This window comes from Rhincodon typus, chromosome 13 (genome assembly GCF_021869965.1).
Source record: "Rhincodon typus isolate 14 chromosome 13, sRhiTyp1.1, whole genome shotgun sequence".
NCBI lineage: Eukaryota > Metazoa > Chordata > Chondrichthyes > Orectolobiformes > Rhincodontidae > Rhincodon > Rhincodon typus.
This window is the reverse complement of record NC_063344.1, coordinates 58,237,200-58,264,332: the sequence shown is the minus strand read 5'-3', so window position 1 is coordinate 58,264,332 and position 27,133 is coordinate 58,237,200. Positions and strand designations below refer to the sequence as shown.

The 27,133-nt window shown below is 40.4% G+C and overlaps 1 protein-coding gene across 1 annotated transcript in view; it reads right to left on the bottom strand.

The window, feature by feature from the left end:
* Positions 1 to 5,159: 5,159 nt before the first annotated feature.
* Positions 5,160 to 27,133, bottom strand: part of epha4b (eph receptor A4b) — a 270,004-nt gene continuing 248,030 nt past the window's right edge. Inside the window, exons 13-18 of the mRNA XM_048604238.1 lie at positions 17,912 to 17,973; positions 11,509 to 11,718; positions 9,194 to 9,343; positions 7,162 to 7,355; positions 6,862 to 7,017; positions 5,160 to 5,293 (exon numbers count right to left, since the gene is read on the bottom strand). Coding sequence (XP_048460195.1) covers positions 5,179 to 5,293; positions 6,862 to 7,017; positions 7,162 to 7,355; positions 9,194 to 9,343; positions 11,509 to 11,718; positions 17,912 to 17,973 — 887 coding nt within the window. The 3' untranslated portion in view covers positions 5,160 to 5,178. The remainder of the gene's footprint in view (positions 5,294 to 6,861; positions 7,018 to 7,161; positions 7,356 to 9,193; positions 9,344 to 11,508; positions 11,719 to 17,911; positions 17,974 to 27,133) is intronic.

Here is a 27,133-nt window from a genome sequence, read left to right as displayed (position 1 = left end):
CCCACCATAAACGTTAATCTTGCTAAGGAGTTGTCAGGATTACAAAAAAGAATTATTTTTACCGAAGTGGCACTTATATTAGGGATTCCCATGCCGCGTTGGAGGGGATGACTCCAGTCTGAGCACAAATTCACAGGTAGTCACCATTCTACCTCCCTCCAACTAAATGCTATTGTCATACAGAAGGCTGAGAATGAATGAATAACAATCTTCTTTTATAGTCGAGCCTGATCAAAGTTTCACCTTTAATGCACATTTTTCCAGGTGTTGCTGGGCAATAAACAGGAGTGGGATGCATAGATGTTCTTAAGCTTTCCCACAGTCATATTCCAGGGCACAAAGACCATTGTAACATTTTATCTGCTTTCCTAACTTGGAATATCCTGGTAGGACATCTACTCACTGAAGTTGTCCTTTTTTTTTGGCCAAAGTATTGGGGCAAGCACGTTATGTTTCTGTCCTCGCCATTGAGATAACTCCATACCATAAACTGGTAGGCAATGCGTAGGTGAGGTCCCGAGGATCTCTGGTTAAGACCTAATCCAGGGATCCAGTGACCAAAGCTATTATTTTGTACCAGGAGAGTGATGTCGGAGATCAGGGAAAGAGGGTGGTGGTGGCTTTCACAGGCCACTACCCTCCTCAATCTGTGCCTCTGAATTGTACCAAATTGGAGGCTCCCTAAAATTGACAGGCAGATCATCCTGTTTTCCCAGTTGATCGTTTATTGCCTGCCAAGTAATCAGGGAAGTGGTGAGTCGAGGCATTTAAATTGCTATCAATTGACCATATAAAGGCATTAATTATTACCCATGGCTTACGGCTATACTATTCTGAAAATGTCCAATCTCACCTGATCTCGCAAACTTGGACCTGATTCACACTTGGATGGGAGACTGCCTGGGAATACCACATGTAGTAGGCTTTGAATGCTGTTGTAGCGCTGTGGCAGTGTCCCTTTATCTGGACCAGGAGTCTCGAGTTCAAGTCCAGCCTGCTCCCAAGGTGTGCGATAACATTCCTGAACAGGTTGACTTTCTTCAAAAAAAATCTCAAAGTCACCCAGGGACCTTCTTACTCAGCATTTAATTGCAGAGGTGGCAAGAAAGGGATGAGTTTCTCTCCACAGCAAATTCGCCCAATTATTTCCCCTTTTAACCACCTCTAGGGGGCGGAACATTATGCCTTGTAGAATGGTGACGGCTGTGGAGTGCTTTGAGCCAGGGAAGAGAGTTAAAATAATTTTTGCATTACACTTCATGTACAACATGGTCTGCAAAGAACACCAGAGGGAACCTTCAATGCTGTTGTTTTAGCAGATCCCAAAGTGCTTTACAGTCACCGAAACACTTTTGAAGTATAGCCACTGTTGTAGTGCAGATGAGAATCGATCTGGTGTACTGAACCACGCATATAGCAGCTGTTTCAATGGCAGGCTCACCAGTTACATTGAAGTTCCAGTTTTCATTTGATACTTGAATTACAATCATTTGATTGACACAGCCCTAAGTATATTATTAAATGAAACTTTATAACACACAGGTCAGTTGCTAACCTTGTCCTAACATGAATGTTATTTTCTTCACAAATTTGCAAACTTTTCCTATGGCACCGCAGCAGTTTTGTTTGGTCACTCTGCTCTTAGTGATGGAGCCGGTTCAGTTTAGTAATTTAAAAATTCACAACTATAAACATTCTATACTTTTATATCAGTCACACTGTACATTTTATACAATATGGTACAAAATTCACTTCCTTTTGTTCTACCGTCAACATGGTGCTATTACAAAATGGTAGTCTTGCACTGTTAAAAACCTCTTGTATTTAGGGTTTTAAGTTGTCTAAAGTCTGATACAAGTAAAGTTACATTGAAACCTATCTCTGTTAATTTGCTTTGAATTAGGTGAACACATTGTGAAACTAGTTCATTTATCAGCGAATTGAACCATCTTACTTCCTCTTTAAACTGTTTGATATGCATCTTTTACTCTGATAGCTTCTCACTCATTCTTTATTTAATACCAATGTGGCTGTATATTTCTCCATAGTGTGGGTATGCTGCACCTGAAGTGTCGTCATCTTATTCCTACAAACAATGTGAATGTGCAGCAACACTTGGTCACTCTAATCACTCTGGTTCAGGTTTGATTTAGAAGGTCACATGATGCCAGTTTAGTTATACAATCAGTGTGAAAAGATGAGACTGCCAAACACTCCATTGGATTTCAGAGGTCTCTTTCTTGGCCACAGCATGCCACATATGGCCTGCAGAAAACTTCAGATCGAAGTGCTCCCAGCAGCTGGTAGACCTACATGTTTTCTTGCACGCACATTTACACATTATCATCATATTGTCATGCCAATTAGATTCCAGTGAAGATTCCAGAGATAGCAACTCCTTCCTGGGTATCAAAACTGCCATACATTTAATTGCCGCATTAACGCAAACAAAAAGACCACTTCCTTGTAAGGATATTGAAAGTAATTCCTCTCAAATTTTTGTTCAAAAAGTCTAGCATATGGAGTTAAATGCAATTGGTTATCATTGTTTGCTGCTAGAAATCTGCACACAACTATCTCATAAGCTTTATCACAAGGAGGATGCTAACAAACGCCATTGTTGTATTCAATTCACATGAACATTTGTCATTTTTTTGCACTTTTTTGAACCTGCTTCTTGTCCCAAACCATCACAACGTTGTCATTAGAAATATGCTTCCTCCTGGATGTTGTCATTTCATTTCATTTCTGTATTCTTGGAAATGATTAGCCATAGGTACAACTTAGGCCAGGGGACGTGAAAATTATTTTTACACAGGAAGACTTCCTCTGTCTGTTATACATAACTAAATTGTATATGCATAGAGCTACCACCCCTCACCTTTAATTTTCAAACCACAGCATAATAACGATCTGAGAAAATGTCACATATGAAGCAAACACAGATATGTTAATAAAATTTAAACTTCCTACTTGTGTATGATTTCTATTTTGTCTAAAACAGCCTAAAGTTGGTAAAGTTCCATAGGTACGCTTGGCATTTTAGTGTTTCTCAATGATAAATGTAATTAAGTGAGTTAATGTGGCTGATAACATCGATGAGACAGTTTTATTCATTGACAGAACTATGTTTCGACTCAATCTATAACAGCCCTTTGAAGGTTCGAGCATTTATTCTGCAATTCAGAAACTGAGTTTATTCCATGATGAGGCAGATTTCAAGGAATCTCATGATGGTCACAAGTAGGTTAAGAGGTCTTTTGCACAATAGAAGCAGTCCCTGCAACTCCCAGCTGAAGTTTTGGTCTTTCTATTGACTCCTGGCTGCTTGTAATCTAATAGATGTTTTTGTGCAAATGTAATAGACTTAGAATAGATATCTGGCACTTCCTTACTCACTCGTAAGAGGAAAATATGAAATGGAAAGGCTATCCACACTCCCAAACTTTGTAATGAGGAGACTTAGCAGTTTTCTTGAAGCCATGGTCAAAGGTTTATTTGATGCCTTAATTCCATCTTTGTGCGATTATAGTATAGGGAGATGCAATGGCTATAACTTTAGAATCGAGAAGAAATCATGCCTGAACTGACTGTAGGGCTGCGTGAATTCAATTTTTGTGGTTCTCCTACTTTCAGTGTGCATCCCCACAGACGTCTCCTCCAATTTGGTCAGGTCTCCAACAAGCTATTAAATTGAACACAATTTGGAGGGTGGCAAATTATGAACGAATCTGCTCCCTTCACTTTCGAACATTCAGTCAACATAAAGTAAATGGAGGAAAAAATAGAAGTCAGTGTAAACCTATTGTCAAAGCATTGTTTGTGTGCAATATAGAAAATGTTAACTACTCCACAACTCCATACATGTTATAAAGCATAGTCTTGTACTTGCTGAGAAAATAGCATCTGTTCATAGATGGGAGTTTTTTTACGTCAAGGGCAAATATTTAGTCTTGTTTTTAATGATCCAATCAGATTTTTCTCTTATACTGGCTCTCAAATCACAATCCACCTCTCTTTGAGATTTAAAGCAGAAAATCGAGTTTGAATCCAAACAACTATTTTTCATAGTTCTCCTTTGTCATCACTGATGCATTTTGCAATCCTGACACTTGTTTCCATTTGTTCTTTCTTTTTGACAGCTCCCTCTCATTAGCAATTTGTTTTCCAGTCCATTCATTTAAAATAAGTGAAACCGAACACAACCTGCCGAAACTGGTATCCAAACTGCATTTTGGGAATTTGACAAAACTGGAAATGTAGATTTGAATCCATGGGCTCATTGTATAAAATAACCAAGGTTCAGTTTTTATTTCCCCATTTGTTGTCAGTGATTAACTTCATCCACAGCCTACACCTGGTTCAGTCAGTTAATATGCTGTTTGATTCATAGGAACCGGGCAAATCCTATACTCAGTAATAAAGCTGCAAGATTCACACTTGACATTGCCTAATCAATAACCAGTAGTTCACCTCCTATTTCTTCCCATTCTTCTTTCTCAGTGTCTTTTGTCTCCACCATGTTTTCCTAATTTAAAAGTGAATATAAAAGATTTTCAACTACCTGAACTATGGCAGACATTTCTACTTTCACTCAATCTGTGGATATTTGGGAATTATCAATTCAGGTTGGTGTCAAAACTGGATTTCCAGTGTAATCCCAATGATCTAAGTGCGTTTCCCTCTTGACAGAGGATGTCATGACATCATTTCTCATTGATGAAACATATGGGTTGTATCTTTATTGTGATTTTAGGCTGCTTTCAACCTAGTAAAGACAGCAGCCTCTAGAAGTGGTCAGATGAAATTTCAACGGAACTATAAATAGGAGATAGATCACTGTTGCTGGCTGTTATAAAGATTCCACTAGAGTGCAAAAACATCTCTGATTTGGAAACTATACTTTGCTCTGTTAAACCTTGATTATCATCTTCACATTTTTCTTATCTATTCCTTTCACAAAAAATAGTATGACTGGAATGTGCCAATAATGAATATTTTCTTCAATGGAATGACCGTCGCATGATGTATGAATGGTGCATGTGTGTTCTCAAGAAAGGCTGTTTTGTTTTCACCTGTGATAAAGGAACTGTTAACAAGAGGAAGGAAGCCAAGCATTTGGTAGGTTCTCTTTTTTTTTGAGAGTCCAACTCACAATGCCTAGTTGCAAGGAGTCTGTTACACTTGGATGTGTGTTCCATGCATCTGGTTGGCCATGGTGTGAAGGTTCTGAATGCTCCACAGGATCCTTTTCTGGTGTCCGACTATTGTCACTCCAATTCTGCAGAGGTCACTAGATATTGGCCAGAAAGAATCAGTTAGAGTGACATATTAAGACAATCTGCAATATCATTTTTTTTTTTACATGTTTTTCCCAACGATGTGCTAATTCCGATAGGCCAATACCAACTCTCACGCGCTTCACTCTGAATATTTGGGCATGTTGAAACAAGAATTTGGCACTGAAGAACAAAAATGTTGATACATTAATTCCCAAAGTCAATATATAGCACTTAACATTTAAATGTTATTTGTTTACATTGTAGACCATTTCAATGTCTATGATAAGGTTGGGGAGGGGATTGAAGTTGGGGTCAACTAAATCAAGCTGTGATTCCTAAAAAAAAAAAGGTGCAAAATGAAGTAACAGGACATAGGGCCGAGGCAAAGCCTCTTAGTGTAAAAGTGCATGAGGTATGGTGAGGCAAATTTAATAAATGAGGGCTTTGAGATAAGAATTCTAGTCAGTGATGAGAAATATAGTGGCGAGAGATTGTCTTGGCATGGAACACTTATCATTTTTGTATATTTGTTCACTGATCTCTACAAAGCAATAAATTCTTCTGGGATGTAATATATCTTTGGAATCGGCTATTCTTGGTCTCTATGTAGAGGGGAACTAATTAAAGAGGTTGGCATAGAATATGTCCGCAGAGATTGCAGGTGGTTCTGTGTACCACTCTGCCTGTTACTACGGAAAAATTAAGGGAGAAGATCTGTCATGTGCATTTCTTTTTGCTACAAAGTTCAAACTTTTTCATCAAGGACACTAAAAATAGCACAGAAAGCACATATTTGCCTTAAATAAAATGTACAGCCAAATTGGAACCCAACAAGCGAAATCTCTTCAAAGGGAAGTCATTTAATGTGAATAATAGGAGCTCATCCACAGAATATTCATTACAAATTAGCAGAGATATGTGTAATTAAAATGTTCAAATTTACAGTACTTTTTCTCCGATGAAGAAATGAGAAACATGTTTTGGTAAACATGTTTGCTAATTGTCAAGGCAGAATAAAGCCTGATGGCAATTGAAATTTAAATTATGTTTTGGTTGACCAGATGTCAGTTCCAGGACTTGGTTACTCTCTCTGGCAGCTGGTTAACCAACTAATCTCAAAACTTCATCTCCAGATGAGCAAAAAGAAATCAGATGGGGAGAAAAGAACTGCTCATAGTAACAGAGCTGTGTTGAATCAAAAGGTTTGCCCCCTCAGGCCTATTTGGGTTTGGAACAAAATTGCATTTTTGCAGTTAAACTTTTTGCCAGGTTAAATCGAGTCAAAAACGCCTTGCGAAGCAGTTTTTGATTCCCTCGCTTTATTTCTTGCAGCCTTTGAAACTTGTTTTCATTTCTTTCTTAAAGCAAGGAATTGCACTGGACTGCATTTGTAATCGTGCCCAGTATGACTGGCTGAAGTAAGGAATAAATTCGGGAAGTTATAATGTAACAGGAATTAGTTATCAAATCAAAGGTTGACTATGCTGACCCATGCAAATTAAAAATGGTGCAAATGTACTTTTTAGTACCATTTTCAGTATCCTAGTAAATAAAAATAATTTACCAACTCATACAGTACCTGCTGTTTATGTACACAACAGTATCCAGTGTGGTATAACCAGCTGAAGCAAAGTTCTCCTTGTACTGGCCCATTTTGATACCGTCAAGCCATTCATCTACTGTAGTAATAGCTGATGAGTCTGGAGTACATGGATCTTGTAAGGAATTGCCTGACCTGTATATACACAGGAAAAGAAATTCTGGTGAATAGGAGCCGAAAACCTTTCCTAGCATCTCAATGTGAGTTTCTTTTAATCATATATCTGGCCTTTCGAAGCTAGGCTTTGTGTTTATACATTTAACGTTGATTAAATCTTACCAAGCTGCATCAATGGCTAGAGTTTTGAGGCAACTGGGGTTTCGTATCAGCTTGTCGAGAATGTTCACTATCTGACCAAACTTGGGTCTGTCTCCACGTGCTTTTTGCCAGCAGTCTAGCATCAGCTGATGAAGGACAGCAGGGCAATCCATTGGTGCTGGCAAGCGATATCCTTCATCAATTGCTTTAATCACCTGCAGAAAATGCAACAGTTTTACCCTGGCTTTTACTTACGAAACATTTGTTACCCACAGGGTCTCTGGTGCTTGCAGTAATGTCACCAATGATGCCATCTCAATCAGTGACAGCAATAGTTTGAACGTTGTTCACAAATTATTTTACAAACCTTGCAGTAATGGCCAATGAACTGCTCAATGATCATGGTTCATAGGCCACAAATAGAGCTAAACAAAACTAACAGGCAATACAGCAGGCCTGAATAATGTGTGATATGAATAATCATGAGGTACTTTTTTTGATTTTTGAAGAAACTATTAGCTGTGTTGAATATTCCAGTCAACACTTAGGGACAGTCAGTTAGCTTTCAGTGAGTGCGCTCAGATTAACCTTCAATCGTAATTCAGGGGAATGCATATATTTTTGCTGGATCATGACGGTAATAGCTGGATTATGAATTAAAATAGATCTTCTCAGAGAATAACTAACAATGACGCACTGACACCATCTCAATCAGTGACAGCAATAGTTTGAACGTTGTGCACAAATTATTCTACAAACATGGACTGAGAGGAAGAAATAGATCAGTTTATGCAAATCATTGTGACAGTTTTGGAGGAAACTCTCTCTTTGGAATAAAGCAAAAATAGAAAGTCCTGGAGAAACTCAGGTCTGGTAGTATCCATGGAGAACGATATAGTCAACCAACATTGACATTTCTCCAGAGATGCTGAGTTTTTACTTCCAACATTCGCAGTATTTTGTTTTATCCGTTTGTTTATAACCTGAATTAATTCCAAAATAGTGTGACCATTGTTAGTCGACAGTTGTTTAATTATTGCAACAGTTGTTAGGTATACAGAATGATAAGAAAATGGCTTGGATGAAAATAGTCTGTTGGCCCACTGGATCTCAATTTCTTCTCTGTAACAGAATTTAGTTGTTTATTCTAGGAATCCACTTTGCAGGTCTCAAGTAGGCCATTTGGGATCATGTCTGAGCTGTTCCCTCTTATTTGGTTCTCCTCTATAAAATGATGCATAATTTATGGAGGAGGCTTGTAATCTATGCTTTCTTGGTATTTGGTAACAAGATTCCGTTTGACTGAATACAACTTGTAAACTCGTTAGAAATAATCATTTACTCAAAATTACTACTTGTTATGCAACCCACTGTTTGGGACTCACTGATTAAAATGCAATAACTTGATTGCAATGACAATATATTAGGGAGGTGTTTTAAAATGGTTTCTGTCACTGGAGGTTTTGCCTTCCAACTGTCTGCCTACTTGGGAGATAAAGTGACAGTGGTGGTTGATGAGCTAAGTGGTATTTTCCTGGTCTGTACTCCAGAGCAAAACAAACGTCTAAATGAGTTTTTGTGGCTAGGTCCCTGATACATTCAGAGATTGAATTTCGTTTTCTCAGTCCGTATGGTAATAAAGGTGCTATAGTTGCTTTCAGTGTCTCTTGATGAGCGAGAGTGATAACTATCAAAGATGTCAGTCGATGATTCCCAACTTGGAAACATTGTAAAAGGTACATGGGCATTGGGTGCAGATAAAATTAGAATTTGTTGTGATGTCTCATTCAGTTGAATGGCCTGTGAATGCAAAACTGTTGAAGTTCACTCTGTAAATAACTGACAGATGTGTAAGACCAGACCATAATCTGAATCTCCACAAAATGTCAATGCTTTCACAGAGATGGAAGGCAGAAAGTTGGTAGAGACCAAACCTAGAGTACAATAGACATTCTTATGCTTTTACAACATTGCTACAAATGTCTCACACTTAAAATTTGCAGCAATGTGTGTGTACAAAGTTGAAACAAGATCATGGCTTTTTGTTACTTACATCTTGATTGGACATTTCCCAATAAGGCCTCTCTCCGTATGACATAACTTCCCACATAACAATCCCATAGCTCCATACGTCACTGGCTGAAGTGAACTTGCGGTAGGCAATAGCTTCTGGGGCTGTCCATCGGATGGGGATCTTTCCTCCCTAAAGGCACATGCAAGCATGAGTTTAAGACACAGTCACTAAATTTACAAGCAAAGAAAGATAAATGTAAAATGATTATCTGTGTGTGCATATAATTTCATAATTAGACAGGGAAATCTTGGATATTGACTGAGTGGCGGTGAAGAAATGGTGCTAAAGCAGTTAAGAGGATGAATTCGGTGTTTTGAATTATTAGTGGGGGCTTTGTCTACATTAAAAACAAGGAAATTAAGTTAAGCCTTTGTAAATCTCTGTAGCCTCATCTGAAGTGCTGTGTACGATTCTGGGCACTCCATCTTTTGGAAATGATACCAAGATCTTGGAAAGAACACTTACCAGGATGTTACAAGGGGCTGAGAGCCTTCGGTTACATGGAAAGATTGCTGAAGGTGGATTCCTCTACTTGAGTTTGATCTTAACCTTGTCTATGTACTAACAGATTATGAAAATGAGAGATTTTGATAGAAGGAGGGGGGAACTGTTTTGTGTGACAAATTCATCAGTAATGAGAACTCTGATAAGACAATTATCAAAAAATCTAGAAAAACGATTGTGAGATTTGCCCATTGAAGGAGTGATGGAAGCAGGTTCCATAGTAGTTGAAAGAATCTGATTCTGAGGAAGTCAGAAGCATCTTGCTACTTTTACAACAAAATGTGCAAAGGCTTTCACACTAAATGAACCAGTCTCTCTCGTTGATGCCTGACAGGAGGAAAAGGGTTTGCAAAATAAAGGAGTTTAAACCAGCCAGCTATTTCCTCGCTAAAGCATGTGACGTAGGCAGAACAGAAGCTGTGTGCGCTAAAGGGTGACGTGATCTGACAAGTAACTGAATGAAACTCCCTATTGTTCTTTGTTTGGTTGACTAAGATAACTCATAGAATAAGTAATGTGAACGGAATGACCTCAGGTATGCAACACTGCTGCTGTGTTCCTGCTGTTGCTTCCGTTTCAGCTTAAAAGGTGGACAGTGGTGGAATACGTACATTTCTTGCACCACTCAGTGAAGGATCAATCAATCAGTTATGCCTCTGCATTCGGAGAGGGAAAACAAAACCTGGAACAGCTTCACTTTGAGTTGGCAACCGTATTCCACATGTCCTTTCAAAGGCAACTTGACACATGGGGCATGAGGCTAAACTGGACAGCTCTTTCAACTAATCAGTTTCTGGGTACAGTCAGCAGAATGACATCCTTCCCTGCTGTAAGCTTCTCTGATTCTGTGTCCACATCAGTTTACTAGATATGAATAATTAAAAGTTCCAAGAATTAAATATTTATAAAAAGTTTGTTATTAATTGGAGATTCTTAGCTCCAAACTCCAGATTGACCACAAGTCTCATGGGTATTTTTTTTTTTGATTACTAAAACTAGGCAGACAGCTATTGAGATGACCAGGCCAATTCAGATATTATAGCTTCCAAACTGAAGGTAATTTTAGAGACTTCGCAGGGAGGAAGTTCAAATGAAAGACAGAGAGAGAGGACTTGCATTTATGTAACACCTTTCACAACCTTGGGGCAACCTAAAATTCTTTATTGTTCTTGTATTGCCTTTATGACCAATTGAGAGGGAAGATGGGGCTTTCTGTTCAACATCCTCTGTTAAAGAAGGCACCATCGATTTTTGTAGCCTGTTTTATACAATAGCTCCTGCTCTCATGGTCTCATGCCAGTGCTATTCCACTCCCATGGATTTTGCCTACCCTGAAGCCTTGAGGTTTTGGATGTCTATACTACATTCTTGAGGCTGCTCTATTTAACCAGACTGCCCTTCCTTGAAGTCTGCTGCATCTCCATTTCTATGTTACCAAAGAATGACTATTTTGAACACTCAGAAATTTCTGTAAACATTTAATTTGCATTTTATTGTCTAACATAGTGTTTCTAGCTCTCTAATACTGCTCTCTCATTCCTATTTTTAAGAGTGCTGACAGCGTGGGACTGTTGATGACAGAGCTCACCATTTATCATTTTTATTCCAAGTACACTACACAGTCGCCTTCACTACTTCATTGGAAGAGGCAATCAAGATTTTGATTCTCAGTGGTGGGGGTTGAACCCAGCATCTTCCAAGTGAGAGTGATTATCACTAAGCCGGGGCTAGCACTATTCGTAAATGTAGTGTTGAAGTGCCAGTGAATGCTGTTTGATGTGTCCACTCACCCTGGTTGTATAGGCAGCCTCTGGGTCATCCTCCAGAACTCTTGACAACCCAAAATCTGAGACCTTGCAGACAAAATTGCCATTCACGAGAATGTTCCTTGCTGCAAGGTCCCGATGTATGTAGTTCATGTCTGAAAGATATTTCATTCCTGAGGCAATTCCTCTGAGCATTCCAACAAGCTGGATGACCGTGAATTGTCCATCACGCTTCTAAATATAAATATAAAATATCATTATCAATTTGATTGCTCTATTAAGTAGCAATCCTGAGAGAAAGGAATAAATCCACATTAAAGCTGCGTTAAATATAGACATAGTTTGTACAATGAATGTCTACAGACGTGAAAACAACAGGAGTTTTTCTCCAATCAGCTCTGAGCTGACTTCCCATTATATCCTGAGAGAATCTCACATCACATCTATTTATAACAGGAGTTTCAGTTTAAACAGAATGGAAGATTGCTGCAAAACCATAAAGCGAATCTCTCAGGGAATAAAGTCTTGCACAGCAGTCCATTTTCAAGATAGGGTTTGGGAGGGGAAGGAAACTAATTTGTGGCAGAATCTTTCAGCTATTAATTGCTTCTGTTAATTTTCGGGAAAAAAATGAAACTGGGTGGAATGAGCATTACCAATGCATTCTAGGAACCTTGCAGTTGGCTCGAATTAGGCAACGTAATTTTACCACGTTGGCTGTAATTTACATGTATCCTTTTTAAAGCCAGGTAATGAGGGCTTTGCTGGCCACTCCCTCTTTTCAACCCCATTGATGGCTGCGACAAAGATGTTTAGTTCTTTTCAGCTAGTAGCTGTAACACACACAAAACACATGAAGCCTGGTCAAAATTAAGGAGCAGGTTTTCTTGACTGAAAGAGGAATTTTATTACTTACTACGATCAAGAAAAATAATAAAATGCAACATCAAAAAGATGTAAAAAGTTTGAAAATGGCAGAATATCTGGTCCAAAAAGAAAAATCAAGAATACATGTACAGTTGCAACATTTAAAAGACATTTGGACAGGTACAGGAAAAGGAAAAGTTTAGAGGGATATGGGCCAAACACAGGCAAATGGGACTAATTTAGGTTGGCTCGCCGAGCTGGTTTGTTGTTCCGCAGACGTTTTGTTACCGTGCTTGGTAACATCCTCCGTGCAGCCTCTGATGAAGCGTCGGTGTGTTTTCCCGCCTGGTTTTTAAACTCTGGGGTGAGTTGCGATGGATTGCCTCACTTCCGGGTTTCCTCCGTAGTGGAATGTATATGAGGTCGAGTTCAATGTGTTTATTAATAGCCTGCTTCGTGGAGTGCCATGCTTCCAGCAATTCTTGTGCTTGTCTCTGCCTAGCCTGTCCCAGGATCTTGGTGTTGTCCCAGTCGAAGTTGTGGTTCTCCTTGTCGATGTGGATTGAGATGAGTGAGTATTGGTCATGTCTTTTTGTAGCCAGTTGGTGTTCATGTACTCTTGTTGTTAGTTTCCTTCCTGTTTGTCCGATGTAGTGTTTCTCGCAGTCTCTGCAGGGGATCTTGTAGATGATATTGGTCCTGTCCATTGCGGGGAGTGGGTCTTTAGTTCGGGTGAGCACCTGTCATAGGGTTGATGTGGGTTTGTATGCCACTCTGATGCCCAGTGGTCGTAGAAGTCTTGTGGTGAGTTCTGACGTGTTCCTAATGTAGGGTAGTGTGATGAGTGTGTCAGGGCGTGTAGAATCTTTCTGATGCTGTGCCTGTAGGCATCTCCTGACCCAATTCTTTGGATATCCATTATCCTTGAACACTTGGAAGAGGTATTCCTCCTCCTCTTGGCGCAGTTCCATGTTGCTGCAGTGTGTTGGCATGGACAACTTGGACGAAAGGGTCTGCTTCTGTGCTGAATGACTCAGAGTCTATGATGAAATAGCATTAATATAGTATTAAGAATTTCTTGGGGTTCTTGATGTGTTAGATTTTAGCATGAGGCCACAATTGTTTACTTTTGATGCTTTTTTTTAACATTCCACAGTATCAAAATTTGTTGATCCCTTTTGAGTTCTCCACAAATGCATATTATTCCAAATTGATGTTTTGAGAGTTTGAGAGAATCCAAGAGAGAGAAGGAGCAAACCTTTCAAGACTTCAGCCAGAAATCTATTTCCTTCTCTCTCTAGCTTGCACCCTCTTTGCTGAAAATCTGGTTCCTGTGTATTCTTACATCCAGTCTGATCATTTTCTTAAGCTGGATAATCTTCAGGCCACTATCATCCCAGTATGTGAAACTTCCAGAAGATTGTAAATCGAGCAGTGGATACAGATCTGAGTGACTGGTTTCAGTCATTTTGATGTATATTATTTTCAGTTCAGACCGAATGTTGGTTATGTTGCCACCTATGGTCAGAGAATCACTGCAGCCAATTTGAGCTGGTGTTTTTCCTTTTTGTTTGAAACAATTTTGGGCTTATGGAAAGTCCGAGCTATTAAAGTTCAGTTGAAGAAAATCAAATATTGATCTTTGATAATGGTAAAAATTAAACAGTGCTGCAGATGGTAATTTCAATTAAACTCCCAATTTCCAATTTTTTTTGTAACTGTAGCCTGTTGTGTAAACTTGGTCTCTCGATATGACTCTCGTCAGTCACGTCTTATGTCACGTGAAGTCTGCTTTCTGGAATCCTGTTTTCAAACTCCTCTGTTTCACCAGCTTTTACAGAAGCCCTCTCTTAAACAAAATTTGGTGCCCTCCAGACCTCTCCTTCTCCAGCTCCATTTTTCATATAGCTATTTGGAGTACATGAAATCACTTCACTTTAATGTAGTGGTCAAACTGAATAATTTGATGGATGTCCCTTTCTGCTTATAGTATGAGAAATGGCCTTAACAGAACTTCATTATAATTTGACTGATTTTCCTTCTTTCATAATCAATGAGCGCTCAGATAACAAATCAAGGAGGCTCAAAAAGAAATCTGCACTGCTGGGAATAAACAAATAATGCATTGCAATGTTATACACACAAAAGCTATCAGGTAATATTCGATATGCTGAATTCTCAAGTCTTAGTTTGAGTTCTTGTACTTCAGATATTTCCTACACAATCTGATTCAGATGTTATTACACGCATCTCTGGAGCAGGTGGGACTTGAACCTGGGCCTCCTGGCTCAAAGGTTGCTACTGCACCACAAGAGGCACTTTTATATCCTTTAGAATGGATGATTAGACCAGCCAAGATATAGTTAACTTCACAGGCAGATACAACTGGCATTTTGCTGACTTATTCTTTTCATTTATTCGCTGAATACCTTGTCGGTAAGAAGGTAAAAATTGAGTTGCCACAGTCCTGACAGACCATAGCGCTGGGAGATAACGAGAGCTGCAGATGCTGGAAGTTGGAGTTGATACAGTGTGGAGCTGGAGGAACACAGCAGGTCAGGCAGCATCAGAGGAGCAGGAAAGTTGATGTTTTGGGTTGGGACCTTTCATCAGGACTGCTGCTCTCTCATCAGGGAGAGACCACTCACAGTGGTTTTACAGGAGGATCACCACACCTCAGGCAAGGGGAGAGGTTGAGAAGGTGCAGGAATTGAACCCAAGCTGCTGGCATCACTCTGCATCACAAACTAGCCATCCAGCCAATTGATCTAACTGCCCTATGCTGACACGAACAGCATTTGTTGGCAACTGACTAATTCTCCTTGAAAAGGGGGTGGTCAAGAGAAGATAGGTCAAGTTCCTTATGATTTAATTATCACTTTTGTAGCACTATTAAGTGTAATTAAAAATTAGTGATTCTTATTCCCAGTGATTAACGATACCTCGGAGGTAAACCGTTTTTCATCGTCACATCATGTTTTTCATAAACTGTGTATAATACCCACCATTTTTATTAGAAACCTATCACCATTCTGACATCTGTATATGCAAAACATTGCATATGCAAAAAAAAAGTCTGCAAAATCATTGATTGTGAACCTTCACAACAGGCATCACTGGGAACTCTCATTCAAAATCATTTAGCTGAACCAAGTGAAACTTGAGAGTAATGTCTTGTCGTCTAATGAAATGATCCAGCTGAGCTATGGAAATTGCAGCAGCTACCAGATCTAAAGGTCTCATGCCCTTGCCCCCACTCTGAACTGAATCAAGCAGTCATTTGAGTGCCAGAAATCAGTTTCATCGCTGTCAAATTATTTATCTTTCCTTTGTGCATTACCATGTAAATGAAAGGGGTGAAGCACTTGCATAGTTGGTAGCACAAGGAGCCAATGATCAATTTCTCATTCACGAATAAATTATTGATTTTGTAATCAATACACAGCTAATAATGCAAAATCTTATAATATGAAATTGTTCTGAATTATACTAAGTAAATTTCAAAAGCACATGGTCTTGAGTTATTTAAAATTAATACGTTCCATTATTTAAATTGCAATCCTGTCTTTACGTCTTAAAATAGCCAACTTGGCTTCCTGCATCATCTTCCAAAATGGAGTAGGTCCATTCTTTCTTGATGTCTGAAATTCTTTCAATTCAAGCAGCAGCCTGCCTATCAGCTGAGGTACATCAAGAATCCAGGAAGTCCCTCATCTCCCCCAAATGAAAAAAATAAGACTTGATCGGGCAACGAGCTTGGATGCCCCATCAACCAATTCCTAAACCCTCTGCTAGTTTAGATCAGTGACCTTGACTATTCTCTCTGGGATTCCCATCACTCCTAAACTGAGAGGTTAAGTCTCACACCTTATATAGTACCCCTGAATTTACTGGAATAATATTATTAAATTCAGTATTGCTCTAGGTGCCCAATGTTATGAATTCAGCTAATGTAGATGGTCATCCAAATTCACTGACGAGATCTCCCAATTGGATCTGAGCCTAACAGTCAGTACCATTAAAAAGTAGAGATAACAAGGTGTAGAGCTGGATGAACACAACAGGCCAAGCAGCATCAAAGGAGCAGGAAGGCTGACATTTCCGGCCTAGAGCCTTCTTCAGAAATGGGGGAGGGGAAAGGGGTTCTGAAATAAATAGGGAGAGAGGGGGAGGCGGATAGAAGATGGATAGAGGAGAGGATAGGTGGAAAGGAGACAGACAGGTCAAAGAGGTGGGGATGGAGCCAGTAAAGGTGAGTGTAGGTGGGGAGTTAGGGAGGAGATAGGTCAGTCCAGGGAGGACAGACAGGTCAAGGGAGCGGGATGAGGTTAGTACGTAGGAGATGGGGGTGGGGCTTGAGGTGGGAGGAGGGGATAGGTGGGAGGAAGACAAGCTAGGGAGGCGGGGATGAGCTGGGCTGGTTTTGGGATGCGGTCAGGGGAGGGGAGATTTTGAAGCTTGTGAAGTCCACATTGATACCATTGGGCTGCAGGGTTCCCAAGCGGAATATGAGTTGCTGTTCCTGCAACCTTCGGGTGGCATTGCTGTGGCACTGCAGGAGGCCCAGGATGGACATGTCGTCTGAGGAATGGGAGAGAGAGTTGAAATGGTTCGCGACTGGGAGGTGCAGTTGTTTAGTGCGAACCAAGCGTAGGTGTTCCGCAAAGCAGTCCCCAAGCCTCCACTTGGTTTCCCTGATGTTTCCCCATTAAAAAGTACATGGGTCTCGTATCTGGATTGTGATGCTTCAAATCTCCTTTTGGTGTTAGAAAGCTTACACTCTCCTATTTTACAGTCAGCATTTGGTAGTTGGAGCAAAATGGGTTTTTTTTTACAATGTCTATCTAAAATCTGCTGAAATTTTCTTTTTCCATAAAGCCACTTCATTCGAATTTCAAACAGGACAGTTTAAACACTGTACTTCTCCTATTAAGACCAGTGGCAAAGAAGTGAAAAGCCAGAGGTGGCAAAAAACTGACGAATGATTCAAGATGGTGGAAAAAATAGAATAGGATTATTAATCTGGACAGAGTATGTAGCATTGTTGTACAGCGATACTCATAACCTAAAGTCATTGTGAAACCAGGCTGCCTGATGTCAGTGTGCCCCTTTTCCAGGCAGCAGAATGTATGAAGAAACCTGAAGCAATATTAGACTGAAGGTGGTATCCAAACTTGTTGCTGAACAATTACAAGGCGGCAATTATCATATGACTGAAATTAACTTCCATGTAAGCCAGAAGGGGCATAGGCTGAATGTACTTTGTATTGCATTCCAGATAATGTCACCACTTGCAATAATGCATTTTAATAATTTGCAATGATATCAACATGTGATAATGCATTCAGCATTCAGGAAAGCAACTAGGCAGAAGGGAGAGCATTGTGTATATACATCCAAACGTCGTTCTTGACGAGCAAACTAATCTAGAAATAAAAGTGCTCATAACAATTCACCTCCATCTGTTAGAAGTACCTAGGCAGAGTCTCTCCTTTGGGCGAATCGTCGCCATTTCAATAATAACAAGTTACCAGAGTATTAATTAAATAACAGGCCCTACCCTCAGAAATGAGTCGAGAGATCCATTCTCCATGTATTCCGTTATTATCATTACAGGTTTGCCTAAAGAAAGGAGAAAAGATCAGTGAATATAAACTAGTACAAAATGAGTGTTTGGGTCTAGTTTTATTGCAACTCCAACAGCATAATCACATTCTATCATCCCAGTACTTGGCAGATTAAATACAGAATTGATGATGTTGAATGAGGATTTTTGAAGGGAAAAGCTCCCAGTGACATTGTGATCACCACAATCCTGAAGCCAATGGAATAATAGTCCAAACTGCAGATGCAAAAAGCAGGATTTTTTTTTTGTCAGATACCTGCACGTTCAAAATTTACATCTACCTAATTCTGGTTTGTAACAACAGTCAATTTATCAAGTTGCTGTGAAGTTAATGGCTCTGAACAATACATGACAGAAGGCCTCATCAATATCATCTTGGCCAACAAGTATAAACGGATCAATGGAGAACCTCCTGTACCGGTAACTGGCAAACTTCAATAACTACAAATGTTGTAGTCCTGAGTAACAATACATTTCTGATATTAAATATTAGTTTAAGCAGTGCAAAACATTTATGTTCAAATTAAACTTGATGTGTGAGAGATACAGTAAACTCCGAGTATCAGCAATAAGCACTTCACTTTGTGGTGTTACCTGAGCTTTATGTCTGAAAATACATTGACCTATTTTAGATTAAAATACAGGGGGAATTTTCCAGGCAAGGAAAGATGTGGGTTTGAGTTTGATTTATTGCTTCAAATGTACCAAGGTACAGTGAAAAGTGGTGTTTTGTGTGCCATACAGGCAGATCATACCATACAGAGTGCAGAATAAAGTGTTACAGCTGCAGAGAAGGTGCAGACAGAGTGAGATCAACATTAACATTTGAGAGGTCTGTTGCAAAAGTCTGATAACAGCGGGCGAGAAGCTATTCTTGAATCTGTTTATACCTGTATTCAAACTTTTATATCCTTCTGCCTGATGGAAAAGGGTGGAAGAGAGTATAACTGGGGTAGGAGGGGTCTTTGATTATGTTGGTCGCTTTCCTGAGGCAGTGGGAAGTACAGATGGAGTCAATGGGTGGAAGGCTGTGATGGACCGGGCTGTGTTCACAATTCTCTGCAGTTTCTTGTGGTCTTGGGAACAGCAGTTGCCATACCACACTGTGATGCATCCACATAAGATGCTCTCTATTGTGCATGAATAAAAATTGGTATGTATCCTTGTGGCAAATTTCCTTAGCCTCCCGAGGAAGTAGAAATGTTGATGTGCTTTCTTGACTGTGGTGTCAACACGAGTGGACCAGGACAGGTTGTTGGTTATCATCACTCCCAGGAACTTGGCGCTCATGACCATCTCCACCTCAGCATCACTGTTGCAGATAGAGATGTGCCCTCCACTCCACTTCCTGAGTCAATAAGCAGCTTCTTCATTTTCCTGATGTTGATGAAAAGATTGGTTGCTTACAGGCAAGGTGTAAAGACAACAATCTCTTTCATGTATTCTATCTCATTGTTGTTTGAGATCCGCCCTACAACGGTGGTGTCATCAGCAAACTTGTAAGTGGAACTGGGGCAGAATTTGGCCACACAGTCATGAGTGTACGGGGTGTATAGTAGGGGGCTGAGTGCGCGGTGTTGAGGGTTATGGTGGAGGAGGTGCTGTTGCCTGTTGTTACTGATCGCGCTCTATGGGTCAGGAAGTGGAGGATCCAGTTGCAGAGGTGGGGAACTGAGACCCAGATCTTGGAGTTCAGAGATGAGTTTGTTTGGAATTATGGTGTTGAAGGCAGAACTCTAGTCAATACGTAGGAGCCTGATGTAGGTATCCTTGTTATCCAGACATTCCAGGGATGAGTGTAGGGTCAGGGAAATGTCAACTTTCCTGCTCCTCTGATGCTGCCTGGTCTGCTGTGTTCCTACAGCTCCACACTATGTTATCTCTGACTCCAGCATCTGCAGCTCTTGCTATCTCCAACTCCAGACAGAAATCCCTTTAGACTGCTAAGGAAAGACAACACTTGGATGTATAGACTCTGAGACTGCCAGGAAAACTTATGCATTTTTTTGCTGTTTAAAAATTGAAAAAGCTACTTTGGATGGATTCCTGAATATATAATCACTGGATTTCTCGAAAAATAAATACCTTGGGGAAGCAGTTACTAAGACACCACATAACGTAGACATAGCAAACAAAATGTCAAGTGCATGGATAAATTTTATTTAAATATCTTTGTTAGTCATTCCCCTGCAGTTGCTACCAGAAAGTACTGATGTATGAATTATTGCCAAGGTGGTGTCATGAAATTGTAGAAAGGTTCCACAGAATATGTATGGCACTATTTCCTTAAAGCAGTTGTCTGGGTAATTTGGACTACATGCCTTTTTGTCCAAGTCCTGACTGGTGAACACCGTTGCAATAAATTCAGACTCCGAATACAATCCAAAGCTCATCCCAAGCAAGTTACAAAATGTTGGGTACACTCAAGAACTAACTATCAGCCACAGATTTAGCCTCCCTAACGGAAGTTGTCAGTGCTTTTGTATGTATTTATGAAACAACTGAATTTTCATTCGCCAGTTCACAAACAACTTTCAGCAGCTTAAGAACCGAGAACAGTTAAGCATAAGAACAGTCCCTTCAGCTCACTAAGGCTGCGTTGACACAAAAAGCCTTTCTAAACTAACGACCTTTTGCTTCCACACAGTCTCTTTCCCTCCAGTCTCCTCCTCCTGATATCTGTCAAGATGCTTCTCAAACATTGCTATTGTGTCTGCCTTCACATCCACCATGACCAACACATTCCAGGCACTTAACACCCACTGTGTTAAAAAACACCTGCCTCTCACATCTCTTTTAAAACTAATCCCTTTCACCTTAAACCTATGTCCCCTAGTAATTGACATTTCTACCATGGGGAGAAACGATTCCAAATATCCATGCTATCTGATCAACTGTGGGGGTCATACAGCACAGAAACAGACCCTTCAGTCCAACTCGTTCATGCTGACCAAGTTTCCAAAACTAAACTAGTCCCATTTTGTTTGCAAAGTTATCCCTACATCTGGCTTCTCTATGGAAAGTGATGCATTGACAAAGTAATTTAGGATGGTTAATCTGAAAACTCCTGCAGAAATCTCCAATGACCACAACCATTTTCCTTTGTGTTAGTTATGAGTCCAACCAGTGGAGCCTTCCCTGATTCCCGCTGACTTCAGTTTTGTCAGGGCTTCTTGATGCCAGATTGGTCAAATGCTACCTTAATGTACATAAGTGATTAACATGACAAAATATCCCTTCAGGGAGCCAACAGCAGACAGTTGGGCATAAGGGAAGTGTAAGCCAGGAACACCAAAAACAGGAGTAGGCTATTCAAGCCTGCTCTGCCGTTTGATATGATCATGGCTGATCATCCAACTCAGTACACTGCTCCCGCTTTCTCCCCATACTCTATGATCCCTTTAGCCTAAAGAGCTCCATCTAACTCCTCGAAAACCTTCTTAACTGCTTTCTGTGGCAGAGAGTTCCACAGACTCACCACCCTTTGGGTGAATAAATTTCTCCCCTCAGTACTAAACGGCCTACCTGGTATCCTTAGACTGTGACCTCTGGTTCTGGACTCCCTGGTCATCAGGAATATTTTTCCTGCGTTTACTCTGTCTAATCCTGCTAGACCTTTAAAGGGTTCTATGAGAACACCCCTCATTCTTCTCAACTCAAGTGAATATAGTCCTAACCAACCCAACTTATCTTCAGTATGTCAGTCATGCCATCCCAGGAATCAGACTGGTATATCTTAGTTGCATTTCCTCCATAGCCAGAACATCCCTCCTCAGATACGGAGACCAAAACTGCACGCATACTCCACATGTGGTCTCACTGAGGCCCTGTACAATTGCAGCGAGACATCTCTGCTCCTGTACTTGAATCCTCAACGCCTCTCGTTATTTTGTAAACATGTATTGGGCCACACCTCTTCCTTCAATGTTCAAATTTGTCCAATCTGTCCTCCTAGCTAATGCTCTCCAAACCAGGCAACATCCTGGTGTACAATTTCTGTTCCCTCTCCAAACCCTCCACATCCTTCTGATAGCGTGGCAACCAGAGCCGCACGCAACACCCCAAATGTGGCCTAACTAAAGTTCTATACAGCTGCAATATGACTTGCCAATTTTAGTACTCTATGCCCTGACCAATGAAGGTAAGCATGCCACCATATGTCTTCTTAGCTACATTTATCCAATTGTGTTGCCAACTTCAGGGAACTGTGCACATGCATGCCTGGATCCTTCCATACGTTGATTCTACTAAGAGTTCTGCCATTTGTTGTATACTTCTCTCCTGCATTTGATCTTCCAAAATGCATCACCTCGCATTTGTCCGTATGAAGTTCCATCTGCCATTTTTCCACCCAAGTCTCCAGCCTATCTATATCTTGCTGTATCCTCTGGCAATCCTCCTCACTAGCTGCAGCTCCCCCTGGCTTTGGGTCATGCGCAAAATGACTAATCAGCCCAACTACATTCATAGGATATCACAGATCTCCAAACTGGGAAAAAATCACCCTTCCACTGCTATGACTAGGCCAGTTCTATATCCAACTTACTAGCTCTCCAGAAATTCACTGTGACTTCACTTTTTGTATCAGCCTGCTGTGGGGGACCTTGCCAAAAAAAGTTCATATTGATAACATCTACACCTTGCCCTCATCAATCATCTTGGTCACTTCCTCAAAAAGACTGAATCAAGATTGTAAGGCACAAGCTTTCCCCACACAAAGCCATGTTTCCTGTTGCTAATAAGTCCATATTTTTCTGAATGTGAGTAAATCCTATTCCTAAGAATATTTTGCAATAATTTCCCTATCACTGACCTCCTTAAGTAAAGGAACAACATTGGCTATTATCCAGTCATCTGGGATCTCTGCTGTGACTAAAGGGGGCTAAAGACCTCATACAATGCCCCAGCAATTCCTCACCTGGCTCCGTCAGCATTGTGGGATAGATCCCATTAGGTCCCAGGGAGATGCCTACCATAATGCTTTATAAAACAGCCAACATCTCCACATTTTTTTTACATTTTGACATGCCCTAGAATATTAACATAACCCCTCCTGAGACTCACCATTCACCATGTCCTTCTCCTTTATTGAATACTAATGCAAAGTATTCACTAAGGACTTCACCCATTTCCTCAGGCTCCATGCATATATTCCCTCGTTTGTCCTTGAGTGAACATACCCTTTCCCTAGCTGGCCTCTTGCTTCTCATATATGTATATAAGACACCTTGGAATTTTCCTTAATGCTGTTTACCAAAGACACTCATTGGAGAATTATTGAAGAATATTCTTAGGAATACGATTTACTCACATTTAGAAAAACATGGACCCATTTAGGCCATCCTAATTCCTTGTTTGAGTTCTTTCCCAGTACCTTTGTATTCCTTGAAGGTTTGGTCAGCCTTCAGTTTCTTAAACCTTACATATGCTTCATTTATCTTTTTGACTAAGTTTTCCATTTCTCTTGTCATCCAAGTTTCCTGAATCTTGCTGTTTTTATCCTTCATTTTTACAGGAATGTGCTGGCCCTAAAGTCTAATCAATTAGCCTTTAAACAATTCCCACGTGACAGATGTGGATTTATACTCAAATAGTCGCTCCAACCTACATTCCCCAGTCCCTGACTAATATTGTGGTAGTTAGCTTTCCCCCAATTTAATACTTTCCCCCGAGGACGACTTGTGTCCTTATCCATAAGTTACTTAAAACTTGCAGAATTATGGTCACCTTTCCCAAAACGTTCCCCATTGAAACTTCTATTACCTGGTCGAGTTCATTTCCTCAACATTAGGTCTAATATAGTCCCTTCCCTATTTGGATTATTTACATAATGTTTCAAAAAATCGCCCTGGACGCACCTAACAAATTCTCCACCACCCAAGCTACTGGTAGGAAGTGAGTCCCTGTCAACATAAGGGAAGTTAAAATCACCCATCACGATGGCCCTGTTGTTTTTGTTTTTCCATGTCTATATATCTGCTCCTCTATCACCTACTGGGAGGCCTGTTGTACAATCCCATCAAAGTGATTGCACCCTTCTTACTCCTGAGGTCTACCCTTATGGCTGTATCGGATGAGCTCTGCCAGATGTCCTCCCTCAGTACAGCTGTGGTATTCTTCCTTATGAGTAATGCAAATTCCCCACCTCTTTTATGTCCCTCTCTGTCTCACCTGGAACGTTGAAGCTACCAGTTTTCTCCCTCTCTCAAATAAGTCTAATATAAATGTATTAATCCAAGCTCTAAATTCATCTGTCTCACTTGTCACACTCCTCCCATTAAAACAAATGCACCTCAGACTGCCAGCACTGCTGTGTTCACTAACCTCCCCCTATCTGTTCTTCCTCTAGCCTTATTGGCCTTGGTGTCCTGACTCCTCCTTGGTAATTTTACTTGTTGACGTACTGCTCCGGTTCCCATCACTCACCAGACTGGTTTGATCCCTCATTAGTGGCACTAGCAAACTTTCCTACCAGCATATTGGTGCGCCTCCAGTGTAGGTCCAACCCATCTTCCTTGTCCAGGTCCCACGTGGCCCAGAAGAGATCCCAATGATCCACATACCTGAAGCCCTCCCTCCCATAACAGCTCTTTAGCCACATACATAACTGTAGGATTTTCCTATTCCTCACCTCACCGGCTCGTGGCACAGGGAGTAATCCCAAAATTAAAGTCCGAAAGGTCCTACTTTTCAAGTTTCTACCCAACTCCCTAAACTCCATTTGCAGGGCCTCATTTCCCTTTCTCCTATGTCATTGGTCCCAATATGGATCACAACATCTGGCTGCTCCCATCCCCCCTCAGAAAGTCCTGTGGCTGCACAGAGACATCCTAAGCCTTGGCACCAGGGAGGTAACACACCGTCCTGGAGTCTCACTCGCTGCTACAGAAACATCTGCAAAGCTTATGGGAGGATTACTGAGGCTATTTTACAAGTACCAGGACAAAGATGAATTAAAAGCGAATCATTTCTGCCTTTTATTCATTTGCCATCTGACTTTCATCAAGACAATAGCAAATACTGATGGAGTTGCCTGCATTCATTCTGTGACAACATCTTACAAAGAAAACTGTATGACTTGGCTTCCCTTCCTGTCATCCTACACATGCTTTCTATTCATTACATTATGCACTAATCAAAGCTTTCAATAAATGTCAGCAGATAATTAGCCTTGACAATCTACTGAGAATTCTTATGTCCATAACATCATGAATGTTAATGAGCTCTTGTCTAGGTTATTTGTGGGCCTGTGGAAGATGGGCTTGATGGATTGGTCCAATCATAAGCACAAGCAGTGAAGGGAGGCCCAGATGAGAGCTGTTACCTCATTTCAATATGTCAGCTGCTATGCAAAGGCTGCAGAGCACCTGCACTTACAAATTATTAAAATACCCAAATGACTTAACAGTGAGAAAACACAATGTCAACGTATCAACCACAGGTGTCCAGAAACCTTGGAAACGGAGCCTCTGACTTCTTTATTATTCTTCAGGCATCTTTTATCTGTGGCAGGGTGCAGTGCAAACGGTACAATGGTTGATTTATCTGTGCCATATACTGTCCTTGGCCAACTAATCCTATCTTTCCTCATTTTACATTCAAGAGAAGTGTGGAAAGAACATAAAATAAATATATCAAGGTTTTCGAAGGGCTGTAAATATTTATAGCGTTATTAAATAGCCCAGTGCTTTCTTACTAACAGTGCATCAGGAAGAGGTATTGCTCATGAAGCCAACTCAAGGTCAGAGGATCTTGTACTAAAATTAATAATCGAGCCAACTCCTTAGCTGAATAATTCCTTGGGGCTGATGCCATGAGTGAGAGGCCAGCAGCAGGGGAGCTTTGTTTGCCAGAAGCACGCCACAAATTTTCTGGCTTCCTCCTATGGTTTCTCCATCTACAGAAAATTAATGGAGGGAAAATTAATGGATTTTTTTTTGCCAGAAAACAAGGCTCTCTGCTGGAAATCTACACCTTTTTTCAAAACTGTCCCTCTTACTTAAAAAATTTGATTTGAATTTATGCTGTTGCTGCTACAGTGTTCATTTTTATAAAAACATAAAAACTAGGAGCAGGATGAGGCAATACACTCTGCTTCAGCTTGTTCTGCTGTTCAATAAGATCATTGCTAATCATCTGCTCAGTTCCACTTTTCTGTCTGTTCTCCTTATTCTTGCATTGCCTGAGAGGTTATAGATCTAATCATCCCAGTCTTAACTACATTCCATGACGGGGCATTGAAAGCTGTTTCACAACCTTCTTTCAGGGAAGGGGTTGTGCCTTATTGCAGTCCAAAATTATTGGCCCTTTATTCTGCAACTGTTTCCCACATAGTCTGAATTCATCAGCCAGAGGGAAAAAAACCTCTCGGTATCTACCCTGTCAAGCCGTTCACAATCTTGCACGTAACAATGTGATGATTTCTCATTCTTCAAACCTCCAGAAAGTGTAGACCCAACTTATTCTGCCTCCTCCTCCTTCCCTCGTCTTGCGTACCCAAGTGTTGGGTGCCGCCATCTAACCATTAGAGGAGGTTAGCAGCTGCTTCCAGGTCTTTGGTTAACCTGTGATGAAATGATGGAGTTGCCAAGGTAGCAGGTTTTCCCTCTAGTTGAAGCCCTTTCTTCTACTTAGCACATTTCCTGTTTAGTAAGTTACCAAAATATGGGAAACCAGTACCACGGTTAAAGCTGGATTGTTCCAAGTGTAATGAAATCTGAAGTACATCACATTTGGACTACACAACCAGTGTCACTCCCAGGTTACAGAATGAGAAAATACTTGATAGAAACATATTACGTTGAGTTACTCCAAATATAATGTTATGAATTGCGAGTAACATAAGTAAGGTTTGGTATAATATAAGGTATGATGGGGAAGAGTGCATTGGGGAGTAGGGGCTCTGGTTCCATTTATTAGTAATAATATATTTGTATGAGTATTCTTGTACATAAGAGTCAGAATTATATTAAATTAATACTTGGAGAGAAAAAACAAACCGGCACCAAACAGCAGTAAGGTTGTGGTGTATCAGGTGTTTTGCTTCTCTACTATTAGTGAGGTAATGTGCATTATATCAGGCAGAGTTATGGCCAGGACCATTACCTTAAGATTATTATTGTTCTAACAGTGAAAACAGAAACTGATTCTAGAGTA